The 23,116-nt window shown below is 35.8% G+C and overlaps 1 protein-coding gene across 1 annotated transcript in view; it reads left to right on the forward strand.

Moving 5' to 3' along the window:
• Positions 1-20,610, forward strand: part of LYPLAL1 (lysophospholipase like 1) — a 55,233-nt gene extending 34,623 nt beyond the window's left edge. Inside the window, exons 4-5 of the mRNA XM_036753438.1 lie at positions 19,239-19,354; positions 20,253-20,610. Of these exons, the coding sequence (XP_036609333.1) occupies positions 19,239-19,354; positions 20,253-20,492 (356 nt within the window). The 3' untranslated portion in view covers positions 20,493-20,610. The remainder of the gene's footprint in view (positions 1-19,238; positions 19,355-20,252) is intronic.
• Positions 20,611-23,116: the final 2,506 nt, after the last annotated feature.

Below are 23,116 nucleotides of genomic sequence, written 5' to 3' on the forward strand. Positions count from 1 at the left end.
CAAGGTTCTTAGGTGCAGGGTTCTGGGCTTTCCATCAGGGTCTGAGGAAGTAGGGTGATCAAAGTAGTAGTGGTAGTGGTGTGACTTGCATGACATGTGCTGTTTCCTGTCTTTCCCTCAGGGTGCCTTGCTGCTTTACCTAGTCTGGTTTGCCTGTCTTGTGAGTGGAAGTTGGTCAGGATGGCTCACCCCTTCTCCACAGGAGTTGCTTACCCCAGTGATGGCTATTAGTGCTGGGCTAGAAGTAGTATTAGTGGACTGTGTCATATTGCTACTCAAGGGCTCTTGTGCCTATCTGCCTTTTGGTAGCAGTTAATCAGCGGTTGTCTCTGGTGATGATGAGGAAGGAGGGCACCTTTTCTGCAAGGACTTTTCTTTTCAGTATTAGCTACGGGGGCCATGTTGGAAGCAGGTGTGGTAGTTTGGGAGACACTGCTATTCTCAAGCCTCTTAGATTCAGGGTGCTTGGCTGTCTCCATTAGGGTTTTAGGAGAGATAATAGTCCTGGTGGTGCTTTGACTGGCCTGGCACATGCTACCCCCTGTCCCTAAGGGTGCCTTGCTGCTTCTTACTTATTGTTTTCCTAATTCTGCTTGCTTTACTTTGGATCCATTCATGTAAACCTTTCCATATTTTTTTGGATAGCAGTTATTATGGTGCAGTAGTATTATATTGCATTCATGTATCACACCTTGCTTAACCATTCTCCAGTCAGTGGGAATCTACTCTGTTTCTCATTCTTTGTTGCTTTAAAAAACTTATGCTTCAGGTATTTGGGCATATATGGGACATTGAATGGGGCAGTATTCTGTAGTTCAGACGTTCTTAACCTTCTTATACTTCCATTCTCTATGAAATTAGAAAGGAAGTATATTCTAGAGTTTATCATAAAGGTGCACATAAGATTTAAAATAGAGATTATTTTTTATACATTGCTTAAGAAAAAAAACTAACATAGCCTGGGTGTGACAGGCTATAATAGTAAAAGTCTTAACCACGGTTGTGTCATTTATCATGGACAACTGCACCCCATTTCTTTCTCTCTAATATGATTCATATTCAACCTATCCTCACCCTGTTAGGGTAATTTTTCTGTCTCTTTCAGCAAATGAAATGTCCATATACTAGTCAGTTCCTCATGCATCTAAAAATTGTTAAAACATTTATCAGAACTAAGTCAAATACATTACTGAGATTCTTGATTCTGTTTCTTGTCAACCAAAAGTTTTATTCTCAGTTTACTTTTTGCTTTGAATTTAAGGACTAAAAATCGTAATTCTTAGAGATAAGTTTTTGCAAATGGAAGTAAAGCCTATGAGCACATTTTGTAAAAATGGAATGTGCTTCTCCAAGTGTATCCCCAAAACATTGTCATTTCATTGATTTGAAAGCAGTCCAGAATGTCCAGTTATTGAGGAGATCCATAGCTTTATCTTTTACTAGATCATTGTTGTTGAATTTTCCTAGCTCAGTATGAAAATATCCAATCTCATTCATCTGGTTTTGGGAAGTAATAATTATTACTTAAACTTTTCAAATGCATTATAACAACTCCTTCCCTATCCGATCCTTCTTGTGCCTTCTCATCATTCTCTCTCTAATCCACAATTTTTTTATGAACATTACTATTTGTGGAATAGTTTAATATTTATTTATCTGACCCCCATAATGCCACTTTGACTAGCTCATATTCCCTCAGGTACATGTTCCCCTGTTAGGGAATAGTGTATAAAATGTCAGCCTCAGGATCTCTGAAATGAACTAGCTGTGCAACCTTGAAAAAGTCATTTAACTTCTCTGTACTTTAGTTTACTTTGCTGTAAAAAAAAAAAATGAGTAGGTTAGAGACTGTTGGTCTCTAAGGTCCTTGCCACTGCTAAATCCCCGAATTGGAATTGGAAAAGACCTCTTCCACATTGAAAGCCCTTCAAACTGAAGATAACTATTAAATAGTTCCCCTGAGTTTTCTCTTCAGGCTAAACATCCCTAGTTCTTTCAGTTGATCCTCATATGACAAGATTACATTAGCTTTTAGGCTGCTATATTACACTGTTTACTTTGGTTAAGAACTTTTTCAAACAAACCACTGGTCCATTTTGTATTTGTGAATTTGATTTTTTTGTACTTAAGAATGAGACTTCCCATTTATCCCTATTGAATGTCATCCTTCTACATATTCAACCCAGCGTTGAAGTCGGGATCTTTTTGGATCCTGTTATCTAATGTGTTAGCTATCTCTCCCTTCTTTGCTTGATTTACAAATTTGATGACCATACCATCCATGCTTTTTTTCAAGTCATTAATAAAACGTCAAGCCGCATAGAACTAAGCACAGAGCCCTTAGAAACAGAAGATCCTCCTCATTGGTGTACCGTTTATTAACTATTTGTTGAATTTGGCTATCTGTTGAGTTCTGAATTCATCTAATTGTATATCACTTAATCCACATCATCAAAACAATCTAATACTGGTTAAGAAATAGGGTGGTGGACCAGCGAAATAGATTAGGCACACAACACAGTAGTAAATGACCATAGTAATGTGAAAACCCAAAGATCAATTTTTGGGACAAAAATTCACTATTTGAAAAAAAAAAATGCTGGTCAAACTGGAAAGCAGTTTTGCAGAAACCAGGTATAGACTAATAACCTATACCTTATGCCAAGATCAAATCAAAATCGGTACATGAGTTAGACATAATAGGTAATATAAGCAAATGAGGGGAACATGGGATATTTTACCTCTCAGATCTATAGATAAGAGAATTTATGACCAAACAAGAGATAGAGAATTACAGTTTGTAAAATGGATAAATTTTAATAAATTAAAATAAAAAGGTTTTACACAAACAAAACCTATGCAGCCATGATTAGAAGGGAAGTAGGAAACTGCGGGGTAGGAGGGAAAGGGAATTTTACAGTTAGTTTCTCTGATAAAGACCTCATTTCTTAAATATACAGAGAACTGAGTCAAATTTATAAGAATACCAGTTGCTCCCCAGTTGATAAATGGTCAAAGGATGTGAACAGACAGTTTTTAGAAGAAGAAATCAAGGCTATGGTCATATTGATTAAAGAAATGCAAATTAAAATAACTCTGAGGTACCACCTCATGCCTGTCAGATTGGCTAATATAAAGGAAAATGTCATATGTTAGAAGGGATGTTGGAAAATTGAGACACATTGATTCACTGTTGGTGGAGTTGTGAACTGATCCAGCCATTCTGGATATCAGTTTGGAACTATACTCAAAGGTCTACTAAATTGTGTATACTCTTTGACCCAGCACTAGGTCTGTATCCCAAAGATGTCAAAGAAAAAGGAAAAGGACCTATATGTACAATATTTATAGCAGCTCATTTTTTGGTGACAAAGAATTAGAATTGATGGGATGACTGTTAGTTGAGGAATGACTGAACAATTTGGGCCATATGATTTTAATGGAATACTATACTATTGTGCTACAAGAAATAATGAGCAAGATCATGTTAGAAAATGCAAAGTGAAGTGAGAAAAACCAGAAGAACATTGCACAAAGTAACAGCAACATTGTACACTTATCATAATAAGTTAGCTGTTATGAGAAGTTTAATGACCCAAGACACTTCTGAAACATTGACAGTGAAAAATGCTTTCCATCTCCAGAGAAAAAAACTGATGGAGTTTGAATATAGATGGAAGCATACTTTTTTTTTTTTACTTTATTTTTTCCTTTTTTTGTGTCTGTTTTCTTTTGTAATGTGGCTAATATGGAAATGTATTTTGCTTGACTTCACATGTATAATCTATATCAAATTGCTGCCTTCTCAAGGTGGGGAGGGGAGGGAAAGAATTTAGAACTCAAAATTTAAAAAAAAAAAAAGAATTGTTAATTTGCTTTTTACATGTAATTGAGAAAACCTTAAAAAAGAAAGAAAATTTCTCTTTTCCTCTTCTCTCATACTTTGGTGTTTAGAACTAATTCAGTTTTCTTTTTTGAAATCAATTTAAGATTCCTTTTTCATGTTCTGTTAATTTGGGCATTTTATATTTTTGCTTAAATTTTCAGTTTCACCAACATTAACTGTACTTAGCAATTGTTGATAACTTTTTGTGTTTCTTTTCTGCTGTGCTGTCCTTTTCATGTTTTATTAATTTGATTTTCCCCTCTTCTTTTTTTTAATCTTTATTCAGAAGTTTGTCTATTTTATTTGTCTTTTCAAAGAATCGGGGTTTTGTTTACAAGTTCTTGTGGTCTTTTCATTCTCTTATTTAACCTCTATTTTTTAAGATTTTGGGCTTTATTTATTTGTTGGTTTTCTAATTTTTTAATTCCATATTTGATTCATGGATCTTCTTTTAAAAATTTTATTAATGTAAATTCTCATGGATATGATTTTTCCCTTGAGGACTTATTAGATACATTTAAGAAATTTTGAAATATTGTCTCATTTTTTTCATAAATTTATCATGTCAATATTAAGTCTCCATTTAGGTGTATGCTTTTATTTATATTATCTGTATTATTTGCAATTTGTATTATTTTATCTATAATATATTTGATTGGTATTTCTGCATTTTTAGAACAGTATTTAGAAAACAGCTGTTATGGAAGGAAGGTCAGTAGCATTTATTAAGCACTTGTGTAACAGGCACTCTGATAAGTGCTTTACAAGTGTTATCTCAACCTTTTCAGGTAGGTGCTGCTATTAACCTCATGTTACAGTTAAGAAATTGTGGCAGATGGAGGTTATGTGACTTGCTGAACATTACACAACTAGTAGGTGTCTGAGGATTAATTTGAACTTGGGTTATCCTGCCTCCAGGCCCCAGCGCTCCATCCACTCCACCACTTCACTGCCTGTAGTGGCTAGAGTAGAAAGAAGCCTGAGTTGGGAGTTGAATCTTGGATCTGCTACTTAGTTCTTCTGTAATCTTGGATAAATCACTGAACTTCCTTTTTCAGTTTCCTCATTTGTAAAGTAGAGGGGTTTGATTAGAGAAAGGAAGGGAACAAAGATTTGTCAAATACCTGCTATGTGCGACACATTGTATTAAGTGCTTTACATGTATTATCTCAACCGATCCAAGGTTCCTTCTAGCTTAAAACACAATAACCCTATATCTGTTATGTTTTGGTGCTTTCACTTTAGTGTGTATAATCATATCACCACTTAGTAGCAGCTTGTGATAGATTTTCTTTGACCTACAAATTTCCTCCTAAATCTGCATTCTTGTAAGTCTTAATTAAATCTCTCTCTCCCTCTTGTAAATTTCTTTCTGCTTATTCATTGGGATTCGGCCAACCTGGGTTCTGTTGTTCATTGCTTAGTAATCCCAAGATTTAGTATCTGGAAAGTGGAGGAATCCATTGTACCTCCAAATTTCTTATTGGAATAATTTTTTAATTACGGAAGATTAATGTAGAAGTGGTGTGGAAAATGGATTTAAAATTGGAAAGAGTGAATGTAGAGCAATCTCTTAGAATGTGTGGACTTGGGGCGAGATGGCTAAATGAGTAAGTACGGCTATGCCTTAGTCCAGCTTCCCTTTATCACCTCAAAACCAGAAATGTTCCAAATAAAGTAAAAGAATAAAGAAGGAAATCTTTACAAGAAAAACAAAACAGAAAAATCAGTAAAGGGACTAATCCTTAACACTGTGTATAGGTGTGGGGCAAATCTTAAGAAGAAAGGAATGATTTTCATTAGCAGCTAGACACCCCAAAAATCTTTCCTTAAGTGGTAGAAGATCTTAATAAAATACTTAAGTGAAAATATAAAGAAGAAGATTAAAGCTCTTTAAAAAATCTTAAAAGAGAATCAGCAATTTTAAACAGATGGTAAGAAATCTTAGTGGATATTTTCTAGACAGTAGCAGAGATGGAACTTAGAAATGCAGAGATAAAGCAATAAATATGAGCAAAATGAAGTCACTAAAGTTGGAAGAATACTCTTTGCAAATCAAAACATCTGATCTTAATGAGAGTAATTGGTAAGAGTAACAGAGGATCCTTGTCCTCCAAGAAAAAGAGTGTAATAGAGCCTGAATATGATATTTCAAGGAGTCACAAAAGAAAATTGCCCACAAATATTGGAAATAGACTACAGATTGATACCTGTGTTGGCAATCAAAATGGGCTCTTATCACTTAGTTCGACCAAGTGCCCTTGAAGAGTTTGGCCTTTATTTCCTTGACCAAATTAGGAGTCCTTGATGACCTCCTTGCCTCAAGGGAAAGCCTAGTTTACATGGGTTTGAGTGACATGTTTGTGACATTAGAGGCTTTTAGACCACTTGGGTTTAAGTGGCTTCTTTGTGACGATTTTAGGTCACGTGGGTGAGTCGCATATGTGACTCACCCTTGACCCTGAAAAGGTATAAAACCAGGGGTTGGCTTTCTCTTTTTCCGGAGCTCTGACCCACAGCCATGGTGGCGTGCGTGACCCTGGGCCAGCCCTTATTATGAGCTCCCGGGCTGAACTTAGATCTTGGTAAGTGTATTTGGTCTGTCTGTTGATGTTTGTAATTTGTTTGTATTTGCTCAGAAGTTCAGGGTGCTGGCTTTTTCCCCTGAACGAAGTGAATGGTATTTGTATGCTAGTAAAGGAGATCAAAAGAACCTGGGCTTTTGCAGTGTTCTGTGAGCTAGTTGTTGTTGATTTTACACCCCTCACCACCACAGCAGCTGCTAGCCAAATTGTTGAAACAATACCATACATAAGACACTGTCAGCGAGTCAAATGAGATAGTATACGTAAAACACTTTGCAAACTTCAACGTGCTATATAAATACTACTTATCATCATCATCACTGTTCCCAAGTTTCACCATCTTCAGGAGTTTTGGTATCAAAGAAAAACCTTGTGAGAAGCCAAGGGGAAGTAGTTCATATGTGAAGGAACACAAATTTGAACTACTCAGCAGTAATACGAAAAATATATAAAAAAGTAAAGGAAAATAGCTTGCACTGCAGGATAATGTAATCTGCAGAGCTAAACATACTTTTGTATTAAAAAGATGGATCTTCAGCAAGATAAACTGTCACTCACTTCTCCTAAGAAAACCAAAAATGAGCAGGTCCTCTGAAATGCAAGTTGAATAAACAAAAGAACTTTTAAAAAGGCTAACCAGTCCATATAATGTTAAAAAGCCAAAATATCCCTTCAAAGTTTATATGTTGTATGAAGGAGCCGCAAATAATGTACCTTAGATGCTCTGTATTTGGAGTCAGGAAAGGGGGCTCATAGAACACGGGTGCTGGTGGGACATGAAGAACAATTTTGAATTATGTAAGATAAAATTCCCTTTTTTCCCAAAGGTTCTACTACTGAGATTGTAACTTGAGCAAGTTATTGATAGCAAGAAAAGACTCATATCTACAAAGTTGTTCATAGCCACATTATTTGTGATAACAAAAAGTTGGGAATAAAGTACCCATCATTTAGAGAATGAATGAACACGTAAGTATATGAATATAATGAAATATTATTATGCAATAAGAAATGGTAAATATGGAAAATTCGTAGAAACAAGGGAAGACTTCAATGAAAAGGATGCATGATGAAGAAGGTAGAACCCAAAGGACAATATATACAATGACAAGAACAACATTTAAAATGTTGGCAATGGTATAGGACACTTTAAACAACATCCAAAATGTATGCAAGACATTGATGAAGATGAGCACTACAATTCCAGTCAATTACCATAATTATGGTTCTGCCAGAATCAAAGGTCGCATCCTTCTTTTTGTTAATTTGTAATTAATGTAATTTTAATTAATTGTGTAATAAACAATTTGTAATAAATGTGATTTCTGTTCTTTTAAATTTATCTTGGAGAATCTGCTTTGTAAAAGAATTTGTTCATTGAGGATACTTGTGTCATCAGAGAAGGTATCAATAAATGTACTTTTAAAATAAGCCAAAAAAAGAGAGAGAGATACTTAATCCATTCTAATTTTTACCACAGTGTATTCTTAGAAACTGTTGACACAGCAAGCAGAATGATTAAAGGCCCATCATTTCTCCTCCCATCACTACCCCCACCCCAGACATACCCCTTTCCCCCAGAATCACTGTTAAATAGTTTAAAAAAAACATGTACCATTTGAATTTGCAGTCACTCAGTTTGACTACTAGCTGTTAATCATGCATATTTGAGATAAGCTCTTTTTTTTTTTTGGAGGGGGGAAGGGAGGGCAATTGGAGTTAAGTGACTTGCCCAAGGTCACACAGCTAGTACATGTGTCAAGTGTCTGAGGTCGGGTTTGAACTCAGGTCCTCCTGACTCCAGGGCCGGTGCTCTACTCACTGTACCACCTAGCTGCCCCAAGATAAACTCTTAATTAAGTTTATTAAGAATATTTTTGTAGCCAGACTAGTGTGAAACCTTTGAAAGATCTCTAGCCCTGGAGTCAGAGGACTTAGGTTCATATCCCACCTCTCACCTATGTTACCTTGGACCAGGGGTGGAGAACCTGCAGCCCTGAGGCCACATGTGGCCTTCTAGGTCCTTGGGTGCAGCCTTTTGACTGAGTCCAAGTTTTACAGAACAAATCCTTTTATTAAGGGGATTTGTTTTGTGTAGGTTCAGCACCCACCTTTGACCTATAGTATATATGTTACCTTGGATCATTCACTTAACCTCTTTGCGCTTCTGTTTCCTCAACCATAAAATAAACTAGATGATCTCTGAAGCTCCTTCTGGTTCTAGATCTATGATACTATGAATCTGTTGAGGAACTGAAGTATTAAAGAATTAAGTTGGCAAGAAGTAAAGTATTATATATCAGCCATGTTTTTTTCCTGAAATGTGGTTTGTGTAAAAACCTGGGTGTGACCATAAGAGTGTTCTTGATAATAAAAATGATAAAACTGAAGAGAGCAGTGGTGATAATAAGAATAAAATATCTATGTGAATAGAAATAAATGTTAAAAAATTAGTGGATATATTTAGGTAATAATTCTCTATCTTTTTTTCAGTGTATATAGTAGGGGCTTTACATTTGGAGTGAGACTATCTGAATTTAAATTCCAGCTCTGCCACAGAATGTCTATGTGACATTAGGCAAGCCACTTATCCTCTCTAGGACTCACTTTTCTCATCTATAAAATGACCTTTACTCTACCCTGGTAAGATCATATCTAGTATATTGTATTCAGTTTAATTGTGTACGCAGGTCTCATTCTGCTGATTTTGCTTTGCACCAGTTAATCAGTTAACAATCATTTATTAAATGCTTAGTATGTGCCAAATACTGTGCTATGCACTGAGGATCCCTCCTGCCCAAATTAAAAAAAAAAAAGCCTTCCCTCAAATAGAGGAGATGAAAATTATCTGAAAGGGGAAGGCATTAGTAACACATCTCCTTGATCATTCCATGTTTCCTTGTAAATGTCATATTTTATGCCATTATAATATTCCATTACATTAGTGTAATTTGTTAAATACCTACTATCTACCAGGCATTGTATTAGGCACTGGGAATACAAAGAATACTGTAATCCTCCTCAGCGATTCTGCATTCTTTTGGAGAGACGAGTACATTTATAATCATGTATAGAATAAATATGAAGAGAATAACTACAAATAATTGCGTACTAGAGTAATAAAAATGTTGTTTAGGAGGGGAGAGGTATAAGTGAGGAAATTTTGAAAAACTTCATGTAGAGGGAGGTGCTTGAACTCTGTCTTGAAGGAAGAGAGAAATTCCTTGAGTGACATTCCAAAGGAGAGTGCATTCCAAAGCATAAGGGATGGTCAGTACACAGGTACCAAGACCCAAGATGGCATGTGCTAAACAGAAGATTACACAGTGAAGAAGGAGGAATAATGTTCAGTGGAAAGATAGCTTGGGACTGGTTGCGAAGGGCTTTAAGAGCTAAACAGAGGAGTTAGTATTCATCTTTGAGTCAATAGAAAGCCACTGGAGTTGCATGAATAGGAGAGTAATTTGGTCAAACTGTTTTTAAGGAAAATCTTTGAACACATAAAGATTGGATTCACTGAATGTTTTGAGGTCAAAAATGGCACAATTTAGCAGCCAATTGGATAGAGGAGAGGAGAATGAGAAGTCAATAATATTGAGATTACAGACCTGAGAAACTGAAAGAATGTTGTACCCTTCAATTGAAATAGCTTAGAAGAAGAGTAGGTTTGGGTGAAAAGACAAATGAGTTTAGTTCTAGACATGATGAGTTTGAGATACCTCCAGGTTTTCCATTTTGAAATGTCAAGTGGGCAGTTGGTGATGTGGACTAACTGGCTCAAAAGGTATTTTCAGTTTTGCAACTCGTATTGTATATTGCCTTCCAAAATGTTTACACCAGAATGTAGTCCCATAAACAATGAATAAAAATGGTTGTTTTCCAACAGCCATGCAAACAATGAATTTTATTCCACCTCCCCTCAGCTTTTTTTCTATTTTTTCCCATGCTAGTGGGTGCAACCTGGTATCTTAAAGTTTTCCTAATTTGCTTTTCTTTGATCATTATAGAATTTGAAGAATCTCTCATTGAATACCACCAGTCAGAACAATGGGCACTTAAAACTTGATCAATATTCACTTCTTATCTCTCCCAGTTAAAAGATTTTGGGGACACTGGTTCTTTCTAAGCAGGGGAGTGTCATAGCCAGATGTGAGCTTTAGAAATATCATTTCAGTCACTATGTTAAGGATGCATTGGCAGGGGAGGGAAATACAAGGGGCAGGAAGAACAGTTAGTACGCTATTAAAATAGTCAGTGATAGAGGCACTGAAGTCTTGCCGTATGGTAGTGGCCATTGAGTGGAGAGAAAGGAATGGGGTGTAAGAGATGTGGAAGAAGGAAGAAGGTATACTTGAGATTTGACTCTTAATTTGTAACTTTGGATGAAGGGAAAGGTGATGGTACCCTCGCTAGAAAGAGGAAAGTTAGGAGAAGGGGTGATTTTAGGAGAAAAGATAAAGTCCTGTTGTGTAAGTGGACATATAAATCTTGAAGAAATTTAGCACTAATGCTGAGTTTCATTTTGAATTTTTGTTTTGACATCAGTAGGATTTTTTTAGGCAGTGTTATTTCCTTCCATATGGTTAATTTCACTTAACCACAATGTCTGACAAAGGTTATATTATTATTATAAAATATCCACTACTTGGCAAAGAAGGATTACAAATGAATTCATAACAATCTAGAAATTCCCTAATGCCTTTTTATACCTTGTTTAACATACTTAGTGAATTACTTGCTCTTTGAGAGCATTTTTGTCTTTGTGTCCCCAGTGTTAATGTCTGGCACATAGCAGGTGCTTAATAAGTGCTTGTTGATCGAGAATTTGGCTACTCAGATCAGCTGTGTAAGATAGATATGAAGCATGGAAAAACTGAATTTGGCTTCTTGGCTTAATTTTAGTTTATAAGGGTAACATTTCTGATTTGGTACTTAATTAACCTTTTCTTCCTTTTGATTTGATAGCATTTATCATTTAAATTGTATTAACTTATTTTTAATTTTTAACATTCATTTCCATAAGATTTTGAGTTCTAAAATTTCTCCCTCTCTTTCCCTTCCCCCTCCCCAAGAGGGCATGCAATCTGATACAGACTCTAGATATACATTCATATTTAACATTTTCACATTAGTCATGTTGTAAAGAACAATTAGAACCAAAGGGAGGAACCATGAGAAAGTATGCTTTGATATGCATTCAAACTCCATAGTTCTTTTTCTGGTTGTGGATAGCATTTTCCATCATGAGTCTTTCGGAGTTGTCTTAGATCTTTGCATTGCTGAGAAGAGCTAAGTTTATCACAGTTAGTCATTGCACAATGTTGATATTACTGTGTACAATGTTTTCCTGGTTCTGCTCACTTCACTCAGCATCAGTTCATTCAAGTCTTTCAAGGTTTTCTGAAGTCCATCTGCTCATCATTTCTTATGGAACATTAGTACTCTATTACATTCATATGCCACAACTTGTTCAGCCATTGCCCAATTGATGAGCATCCCCTCAATTTCCAATCCTTTGCTCCCACAGAAAGAACTGCTGTAAATATTTTTGTACATGTGGATCCTTTTCCCATTTTTATGATCTCTTTGGGATACACACCTAGTAGTTGGTATTGCTGGTCAAAGGGTATGTTTGGGCATAATTCTAGATTGCTCTCCAGAATGGTGTGTTGGTAAGCCAAATGGGCTCCTTAGCACTTAGTTCAACCAGGTGCCCTTGAATAGTTTGGCTTTTGTTCCATTTGAGTAATTCAGTGTATTTCATTGAGCCTTACTAGGTGCTAAGCCCCAGGCCCAAACCCCGATTAGGTGTAAAACCTTAGTGGGTGTGGATTGGCAACTAAGGTGGGGCCCAAGGTAGGGCTAACTCCAGGGAGGGCCTAGTTTACGTCTGGGACAGCAGAGGCTCTTGGACCACGTGGGTTTAAGTCGCCTCTTTGTGACGACTTTAGGTCACGTGGGTGAGTCGCATGTGTGACTCACCCCTGACGCTGAAAAAGATATAAAATTAGGGGTTGGCCACCTCTTCCTTGGAGCTCCTACCTACATCAGTGGTGGCGTGTGACTCTGGGCCAGCCCTTGTTCTGAGCTCCCGGGCTAAACCTAGATGTTGGTAACTATGAATCTGTATTTGGTCTATCTGTTGATGTTTGTAATTTGTTTGTAATTTGCTCTGAAGTTCAGTGTGCTGGTCTCTTCCCCTGAACTAAGTGAATGATATTTGTGTGCTGAATTAAAGTAAGCTTGTCAACCCCTTCACCTTGCTTTCCTTAGTTAAGCAGATCAAAAGAACCTGCGCTGTTGGCAGCTTTCTGGGTGCTGGCTGTGGGTGGATCTTACACCCCCACAGAAGCTGCTAGCTGGATTGTGGAAACAAATAGTTGGATCAGTTCACAACACCACCAACAATGCATTAGTGTTCCACATCTTCTCCAGCATTTATCACTTTTTTTTTGTCGTGTTAGCCAGTTTGATAGGTATGATGTGGTATGTCAGAGTTGTTCTGTTTTGCATTTCTCTACTCAATAGTGATTTAGAGCAGTTTTTCATATGACTGTAGATACCTTTAATTTCTTCCTCTCAAAACTACCTGTTCATATTCTTTGACCATTTATCAACTGGGGAATGCCTTGTATTCTTATAACTATGAGATAATGGTTATAAAAAATGTTTCCCAGCTTTTTGCTTCCCTTCTAAACTCAGATACATTGGCTTCATTTATGCAAAAACTTTTCAACTTAATGTAATCAAAATTATCCATTTTGCATTTCATAATGTTCCCTATCTCTTGTTTGGTCATAAATTCTTCCATTCTCCATAAATCTGACAGGTAAACTATTCCTCGGTCTCCTAGGTTGCTTATGGTGTCAGCCTTTATATATAAATCATATACCCATTTTGACTTTATTTTGGTATGTGAAGTAAGATGCCTGGTTTTCCAGCAATTTTTGTCAAATACTGAGCTCTTATCTCAGAAACTGGAGTATTTGGGTATATCAAATAGTAGATTATTATAGTCATTGACTACTGTGTCTTGAGTATCTAACCTATTCCACTTATCCACCACTCTATTTCTTAGTCAGTACCAGATAGTTTTGATGAATGCTGCCTTATAATACAATTTAAGAACTGGTATGGCTAGGCCACCTTGTCTTGCATTTCTTTTCATTAATTCCCTTGATATTCTTGACATTTTTTTTCTTCCAGATGAATTTTGCTGTTTTTTTCTAGCTCTGTGAAATAAATTTTGGGTATTTCGATGGGTATGGCACTGAACAGGTAAATTAACTTAGGTAGAATTGTCATTTTTCTTATATTAGCTAGGCTTACCTATAAACAACTGATATTTTTCCAGTTTTTTAAATCTGGTTTTATTTGTGTGAAGTGTTTTGTAATTATGTTCATATACTTCCTGGATTTGTTTTGATAGATAGGCTCCCACATATTTTATGATTTCTACAGTAACTTTAAATGATATTTATCTTTCTCTAGCTGCTGGGCTTTCTTAGTAATGTATTGAAATACCAGTGGTTTATGTGAGTTTATTTTATATTCTGCAACTTTGCTAAAGTGGTTATTTCAAGTACTTTTTTTTAACTTGATCCTCTAGGATTGTCTAAATATGCCATCATCTCATCCGCAAAGAATGATAGCTTTGTTTCTTCTTTGACTATTCTCATTCCTTCTATTTCTTTTTTCTTCTCTTACTGCTAAAGCTAACACTACTAGTACAATATTGAATAGCAGTGGTGATAATGGACATCCTTGTTTCACCCCTGATCTTACTGGGAATGCTTCTAGCTTATCCCTATTACATGTAATGCTTGCTGATGATTCTCAATAGATGCTACTTATCATTTCAAGGAAGATTCCATTTATTCCTATGCTCTCTAGTGTTTTGATTGGGAATAGGTGGTGTATTTTGTCTAAAGTTTTTTCTGCACTTATGATAATCATATGATTTCTGTTAGTTTTGTTGTTGATAAGGTCAGTTATATTGATAGTTTTCCTAATATTGAAGCAGCCCTGCATTCCTGGTATAACTCCCACTTGGTCATAGTGTACTATCCTTCAGATAAGTTGCTGTAATCTCTTTGCTAACATTTTATTGAAAATTTTGTATCTATATTCATTAGGGAAATTGGTTTATAATTTTCTTTTCTTTGTTATGGCTCTTCCCAGTTTAGGTATTGGCACCATATTTCTATCATGAAAAGAATTTGGTAGGACTCCTTCTTCACCCGTTTTCCCAAATAGTTTATATAGTATTAGAATCAATTGTTCTTTAAAAGTTTTGTAGAATTCACTTGTAAATCCAGCTTGCCCTAGAGATTTTTTTCTTAGGGAGTTCATTGAGGGCCTGTTCAATTTCTTTTTCTGAAATGGGGTTAAGTATTTTATTTCCTCTTCTGTTAATCTGGGTAATTTATATTTTTGTAAATATTCATCCTTTTCAGAAAGACTGTCAAATTTATTGGCTTACAATTGGACAAAATGACTCCTAATTATTGTTTCAATTTCCTCTTCATTGGCGGTGAATTCACCCTTTTCATTTTTGATACTGGTAATTTGGTTTTCTTCTTTCATTTTTAAAATCAAATTAACCAAAGGTTTATCTGTTTCATTGTTTTTCTTTTCACATATCCAGCTGTTAGTTTTATTTATTGGTTCAATAGTTTTCTTAATTTCAATTTTATTCATCTCTCCTTTGGTTTTCAGAATTTCTAATTGGATATTTAATTGGGGATTTTTAACTTGTTCTTTTTCTAGCTTTTTAGTTGCATGCCCAATTCATTGATCTCCTCTTTCTCTATTTTATTCATGTAAGAATTGAGATATAAAGCTTCCCCTAAGAACTGCTTTCTCTGCATCCCAAAAGTTTTGGTATGTTGTCTCATTATTGTCATTCTCTTTGATGAAATTATTGATTATTTCTATGTTTTGCTGTTTGACTCACTCATTCTATAGGATTAAATTATTTAGTTACCAATTAATTTTTAGTCTATCTTTCCATGGCCCTTTACTGCATATAATTTTCATTGCATCATGATCTGAACAGGATGTATTTAATATTTCTGCCTTTCTTCATTGGATTGTGAGGTTCTTATGCCCTAATACATGGTCATTTTTTGTGTATGTGCCATGTACTGCTGAGAAAAAGGTATATTCCTTTCTGTCCCCATTCCATTTTCTCCAGAGGTCTACCATCTCTAACTTTTCTAAAAGGCTATTCACCTCCTTAACTTCTTTCTTGCTTATTTTGTGATTAGATTTATCTAGTTCTGAGAGGGAAATGTTGAGGTCCCTCACTAGCATAGTTTTGCTGTCCATTTCTTCCTGTAACTCCCTTAGCTTCTCCATACTATACCACTTGGTGCATATATGTTTAGGAATGATATTGCTTCATTGTCTGGTACCTTTTACCAGGATGTAGTTTCCTTCCTTATCTCTTTTAATTAGATCTATTTTTTTGCTTTCGCTTTGTCTGAGATCAGGATTGTTACCCCTGCTTTTTTTTTTTTTTTTTACTTCAGCTGAAGCATAACATATTCTACTCCAGGCTTTTATCTTTACTCTGTGTATATCCCTCTGCTACAGATGAGTTTTTTGTAATCAACACATTGTAGGATTATGGTTTTTAATCCACTTTGCCATCTGCTTCCATTTTATGGGAGATTGCATCCCATTCACATGTGTAGTTATGATTATTAACTGTGTCTTTCTCTTCATCCTATTTTCCCCCCTCCCCGCCTTACGCTTTTCTCTCTCCTTTGATCCTTATGCTCCTCATCAGTGTTTTGCTTCTGATAACTACTTCCCTCAATCTGCCCTGCCTTTTCTTTCATCTTTCTCCTACTACTTCTTCTCTACCTTCTATCTACCCCCTCCCTTTTCCTTCTCCTTTCCCCTTCTGCTTCCTGTTGTGTAAGTTAGACTTCTATACCTGAGTATTTTATTCCCTCTTTGAGCCAAATCTGATGAGAGTAAGATTCAGACAATGTTCCTCACCCTCCTTTCTTTTCTTCTACTGTAATAGGTCTTTGCACCTCTTCATGTGATGTAATTTAACCTTTTCTGCCTCCTCCTTTCCTCTTTTCCCAATACAATCTCTTTTCACCTCTTAATTAGATTTTTATCATCACATCAATGACAAGACAACTCATAACCACTCTCTCTGTCTATGTATACCTGTATTAAAAGTCATAATGAAGATACAGTTCTCAAGGATTACACGTATCATCTTCCCTGTAGGGATATAAATAGTTTGCCCTTATTGAATAATGTGTTTGTTTTCTCTTTCCTTTTTGACTTTTCATGGCTCTTTTGAGTCTTGTATTTGAAGATCAGATTTTCTGTTGACCTCTGGTCTTTTCATCAGGAAGGTTTGGAATTCCCTGTATTGGCAACCACACTGGTATACCCAGGATGGCTGCTAGTGCAGGTTCTTTTATCTGCTTTACTAGGAAAGCAACTTAAAAGGGGTTTTACATAATTTTTTAATTACATAAAATACAAACAAAGAAAATACAGAGAAGAGAAATAAAGAACACTAGACAGGGCTCTACTGCCTGAATCAAAACAATACCACTATGTATACTTTACATTCACCACTAAATTGAGAGAGCCTTTAGCTCTGAGCATTCAGGGAGCTCTCAACATAAGGCCACTCAGAGTCTCAACCAGGGAGTCATAAGATCCTTCTTGTAAGTGAGCCCCCAAAGCAAAAGCTCACTTCTCAGAATATATACTCTTTCAGCTAATAAGCTCAGAGCCAGAACCCTCCTGACTCAGTGCCTAATAAGAAATTAACAAAAAGTGTGTAAGCCTTCCTACAAACAAGAGCACTTTCCTTAATGGGCTCCACATGAGGCCTATTGATGGGCAGGGAATATCTTATTCCCCATTGACATTGAGCGTCTGTCTCCTCCCCTGAAAGATTATGCTATTTCAGTGGGTAGTTGATCCTTGATTATAATCCAAGCTCCTTTGCCTTACAAAATATAGTATTTTAAGCCCTCTAATCTTTTAATGTAGAAGCTGTAAGGTCCTGCGTAATCCTGTGTTTCCATCATATTTAAATTGTTTCTTTCTAGCTGTTTCTTTTTTCCATTTGGCCAATTGTACTTTTTAAGGATTTGTTTAATACAGTTGATTTTTGTCCTTTTTCAAGGTATTGACTCTCTCTTGCATACCTCTCATTTCTTTTCCCAATTTTTCTTCTACCTCTCTTATTTGACTTTTAAAATCCTTCTTGAGCTCTTCCAAGAAGGCTTTTTGGGCTTGAGACCACTTGGTATTACCCTTTGAGGTTTCAGATGTGGGTATATTCACAATGTTATCCTCTTCTTGTGTTTTATAAGAATCTGTGGTCATTGTCTGTTTCTGCTTCTTGTTCATAATGTTTCCCTATTTCCTGGCTTTTAAAGTTAAGCTCTCCTGCTGGAGCACAGGGGGCACTGACCCAAGCTTCTTGTGCTGGGGGCCAGAGACCAATTCAATGACTTTGTGCGCTGGGGCCTCAAGTGCTGGCATCTGGAGGCTACAGGGGTCTGATAGCTTACCTGATGTTGAGCTGGGGTCAGCAATGCTGAATCTTTTGGGGTGGAGTGGGGTCTGGCCCCTGGAGGATGACTGCTCTGAAGCTCCAGAAGTTTGGGCCGTTGGAGGAAGCCTGCCTGCTGGGAACTGTGTTTCCTGGAGTGTTGCTGAGGCACCAGGAGGTTAGGCTGCTGGAGTCTACCAGTTCTCCTGCCTATGCCAAGGCACTTGGAGGGTCCTGGTGTTAGTGTTTGTCTGTTCTACCACCCAGGGGCTTAGGTTCTCCTGCTGGTTTGCTGAGGTGGGGCTTACCATTGGCTTTCTGGGATGCTTCCCATCCTGTATTGCTCTCTTTCCACCAGAGCAAGAGACCTTTCTTGTTACTCTCACAATCGTTCCAGGCTAAAAGACTGCTGCACCCATCTTTCAGCTGGCTCGCCTGTTTCAGTTTTTTCTCCTGAGGCAACATTTTCTGGGTTTTTAGAGGTCAATGAAAGGGGAGCTAGAGCAACTTACTGCTTATTCTGACATCTTGGCTCCCAGAAGTCTCTATTACAATCTTCATAATACCAGTGATATTTGACCTCATCATTTTCATTTTAGTGCTGAAAATTAAGTGAATAAGTAGTTTTAACTTGGCTGATAAACCAAATATACTTGGCCCTCAGATGGATGTCTCATTAGAACACTGGTTGAAAGTTTTAATAAAGGTTCAAAAATTAACTGAGCTTTGAAATAAATAGCCCTTTTCTTCTTAGATTTTATCCCTAGAGAAGGGAATATCTTGGCAGTGTTAGATAACACCTGGCTATGACTTTAAAAAGCCACAGAAAAGAGTCCCAGCCCACTCAACTATCCTAATGATATATTCTTTCCATATTCATTTTACCAAATCGTGCCTACCTAAAGCACTAAAAAGAAAATGGCACAGGCTTTTTCTTAATGACTTTTTTTCTACTTGTTTGAAGGACCCAAATAATAAATAGATAAATCACTACAGTAAATTAATTTTACAAAGTGTGAAAGGTTTACTGGAACAGGTTAATTTCTATTTGATAAGATTTTACTAAGTGCTGCTTTGAGTTCTGAGATATTTTTAGCTTTAGACCCTTTAAAGGCCTTGAAATGTTTATATTTGAAGGTACAGTTGCTGTTCTAATATTTTATGTAAGTAATTAAGACTGTTCATTTTAATTACTACTTAGACTAATATAATTTGTTTCCTCTAGGAGGATTTTCAATGGGTGGATGCATGGCACTACATTTAGCATTTAGGAAGCATCGTGATCTGGCTGGAGTATTTGTACTCTCTAGTTTTCTCAATAAAACATCTGCTGTTTATCAGGTACGTTACAGACTTAAAAAATACTTTGTACAGAATATATAAATTGCTGCTAAAAAAGAAAAATATTAATTTAACAACAGTAACAATAAGAACTGAGCTACACAGCAATTTCTGGGGATTAATGACAAAAAATGTGAGGTTGATTGATTGTGGCCAGTTGATAATGAAAATAGTGAAAACATTATTAAGTGAAACATTTGAGGGAAAAGATTTTCAAGTCCCACTGTACTCTCCTTGGCAAAGTGTATGTATATGCTACATATCTGTATGTGTTAAAGTTATGTCAAAGTTTGTACAGTGTATCATAAACAAGTCAGTGACAAGTCATTTCTAATATTTTTTGTACAGCAGGGTTTTTTTTTTCTGTTGAAGTTGTATGTGTTTTAATGGAGTAACTCATTAGTAGGCACTTCTTCATCAAGAGTAGATACTGTATATGAGGCATAAAAATTCATTCAAGCATATAAATTCCCTTATCCTTCCATCTTCTCTCTATCCTATATCTTGGTCGGGCAATCCCTTCTTCCTCCCTCTTCAGGAAAAGGGGACTGTGAATCTCTTCCCCTCTCAACCACTAAAGGAGGTACTACATCCTTTCTCCCCAATTCTATTAATAGAGAGCCAACATTTCCCCAGCCTCTAAGTGATAAGGCCATGTGAACCTTAGGAGTTCTGCTAACCTCTTAGCTAAGCCCTGATCCTAGTCCTCTTGTGAGAAACTCGAATCTGAGACAGTTATCACTGTCTTCTTCCCCTCAGCTATTTTCCCACTGATGTAGCTTTAAGAAGGTCAAAACTTTATGTCAATCCCCTCCATTTCCAAGCCATTTTTGTCTTGTTCTTGGGTGACAGTTAATTAAATTATTGATATAGAACTTTTTTTTCCCCTTCTCACTAGGCTCTTCAGAAGAATGAAGGAACTCTTCCTGAATTATTTCAGTGTCATGGCACTACTGATGAGTTAGTTCTTCATTCATGGGGAGAAGAGACAAATTCAATTTTGAAATCTTTGGGAGTGAACACAACATTTCATAGCTTTCCAAATCTCTATCATGAGCTAAGCAGAAGTGAGCTAGAGAAATTAAAATCTTGGGTTCTTGAGAAACTACCAAAAGAAATAGAAAAACCAAATGAATAAATCAAGTGTTTGTGTTTTTAAATAGTATGTGTTTGTAATGTCCTTATTATCAGAAGTGAATTTTGCTGCCAAAATATTGTATAAGCAGTGATCACTCCAATTAAACTATTGAAACTAATGTCATGTACTGACTTGTGTCTAATCATTTTTTATGTTGGCTTTTTTACTTTTTCTACTTTCCTCCCTATTATCAGTAGTAACTTAATGCCTTACAGTAGTAGCTCTGTAGTTTGTAGAATTATATGATTTCACAAAATTATCTTAAATGACCTCTATCATATCCCTAGGTACAATTTGTATGTAACAAGATTAGAAAGGGCAGGGTAGTCTGAGGTTAATCACCTCTATTTACAGGTTATCCCTCAAGCCTTACTTGACTGTTTCTCATATTTAATCTTATCTCAAATTTTAGGGCAATCTAAGTGTTTATTTGGATTTTTCCTCATTAATATAATTTTAAAATCTCTCGATCAATTAAGCTCAAATGTCCCACCCTAGTCCATCAAATATTATTTAATCAGCTAGAGAAATCTGCCTTCCTATGAGTAGTTGCTCATAATTCACTATATATTAAAACTCCTAATCTCTTAGAGTTAAACTGCTTAAAGTTATTGAATATATTATTTATTAATAATCAAATCAATAATAACAAAGGCATAAATAATTATTGACAATGTTTTAGCTGTGAGAATGATCTCAGAGATCTCTAAGCATTGTTGGTGGAATTATAAACTGCTTCAATCATTCTGGAAAGCAATTTGTAATTAATTGTGCCTAAAGTTATTAAATTGTGCATAAGCTTTGACCCAGCAATACAGCTTCCAACTTTAAGACCCCAAAGAGATCAAAGAAAGAGAAAGGTGTGAATCTGTATAAAATATATAGCAGCTTTTTTTGTGGCAGCAACAAAATGGAAATTGAGGAGATGCCCATAAATTGGGGTATACCTGAATGGGTTATGGTATGTGAATATGATAGAATACTATTGTGCTCTAAGAAATGATGGAGAGATAGTTTGAGAAAAATCTGAGAAGACTTTATGAACTGATATAGAATGAAGTGATCAGATCCAGGAGAGCAATTTATACAATAACAACAATATTGTAAAGACAATTATCTCTGAAATACTTGGGAATTGTAATAATAATGACCAACCACCATTCCAAAGGACTCATGGTGAAATATGCTCTGCACCTCTAAATAGGAGCGCGATGGATTCAGAATGCATATTTTCTTTCTCTCCTCCCACACCCTCTCTGGACATGGCCACTGCAGGAATTTGCTCTTCGTGATTATACATATTTGTAATGAGTTTTGTTTTTCTTGCTTTCAAAATTGGGGGGTGAGGGTGGGAGGGAAAATTTGGGACTGAAAATAAAATTGAATTGGAATTATCTCTAAATATGATTATAACTGCAGATGACTTCCTTTTCACTCAAGATAGCAAGGAAAGTCTCTTCTCAAGAATTCTCTTCACAAGATTAAGTTAAAAATAGTTTCATCATGAAAGAATATCCTATTCTTTTTCTCTGTTCTCGCTAACATCTTTCTGGCCACAAAAAGAAAAGTTTCTCCAGCAATTCTAAAGCCACCACTTTTTTTCTCTAGATCCCCCACCCCCTCATAAAATTACCTTTATAAAGTTTGTTTAGTAAAATACTTTCCAAGCTTCCCTACCTCTTAAAGAAACAGTAGTGATTTCTATAACTTCTAGAGTGAGCTTTCGAAACAGGTATTAGATTTTTCCCTTGGGCCAAACATTTTCAATCCTTTGAAAATTATTTAGGAGTATATAAAATCCATAATATTATTAACTACAGCACACATATCCTAATACAAAGTACCACTTAATGGGCAGCCTCAATAAGGAGAAAAAGAACCCTAGCAAAAAAAAAGCACAATAGTCAACTAGAAAAAAAAAAGTATAACACTAGCAATAGTACTTCATTAGAATAACAATAGTACACATCAAACTTTACTTCTAGGTGAAAAACTTCTGTTTTTTTGCAACATCACTATTTAGCCTATTCATAGGTTGGATCATTTATTTAGACTATATGATCTGTTTTTACCCATTAATCTGTCTGTGCCTAAATTGGTTGATATCATTACAAGTTAAAAAAAATTGTTAAAGAAAAAGTAAATTGACTTTTTTGCCTTGATCGAATATTTGTTACAGTGGTTTTGTTTTTGTTTTTTTGGAGGGTGGTGAAGAAGGGAGAGAAAATAAATGTAATGTAAAACAAAAATCATCAAAATAAAATTTAAAACAAAATGAAATTATTTGAGAAATGGCATTCCTACAAAGCATACTTTTTAAATGTTGTTAGTGGCTGACTTAAATTTGTTAACTTTTGTAATATGAGGTCTTTTAATTTAATTCATTGTGAAATTTGGAATTTTAAATTTGGAATGGAATTAATGGTACGAAATGAATACTGGATGTTGTGTTTTAAAGAAATTCTGTTTGGGTCAGAGTGCTCATGAGATGATATTTCTCTGTTTTTGGCCAACAATTTAGTTTCTAGGCTTTCATTTTTTAAAAAGAAATGATGTCATTTTATTAGCCCTTGCTTTCACTACACTTTTCTAATCATGTATCTCTCTGATGAGATTCTTTACCT

Source organism: Trichosurus vulpecula, chromosome 4 (genome assembly GCF_011100635.1).
Source record: "Trichosurus vulpecula isolate mTriVul1 chromosome 4, mTriVul1.pri, whole genome shotgun sequence".
Taxonomy (NCBI): Eukaryota; Metazoa; Chordata; class Mammalia; order Diprotodontia; family Phalangeridae; genus Trichosurus; species Trichosurus vulpecula.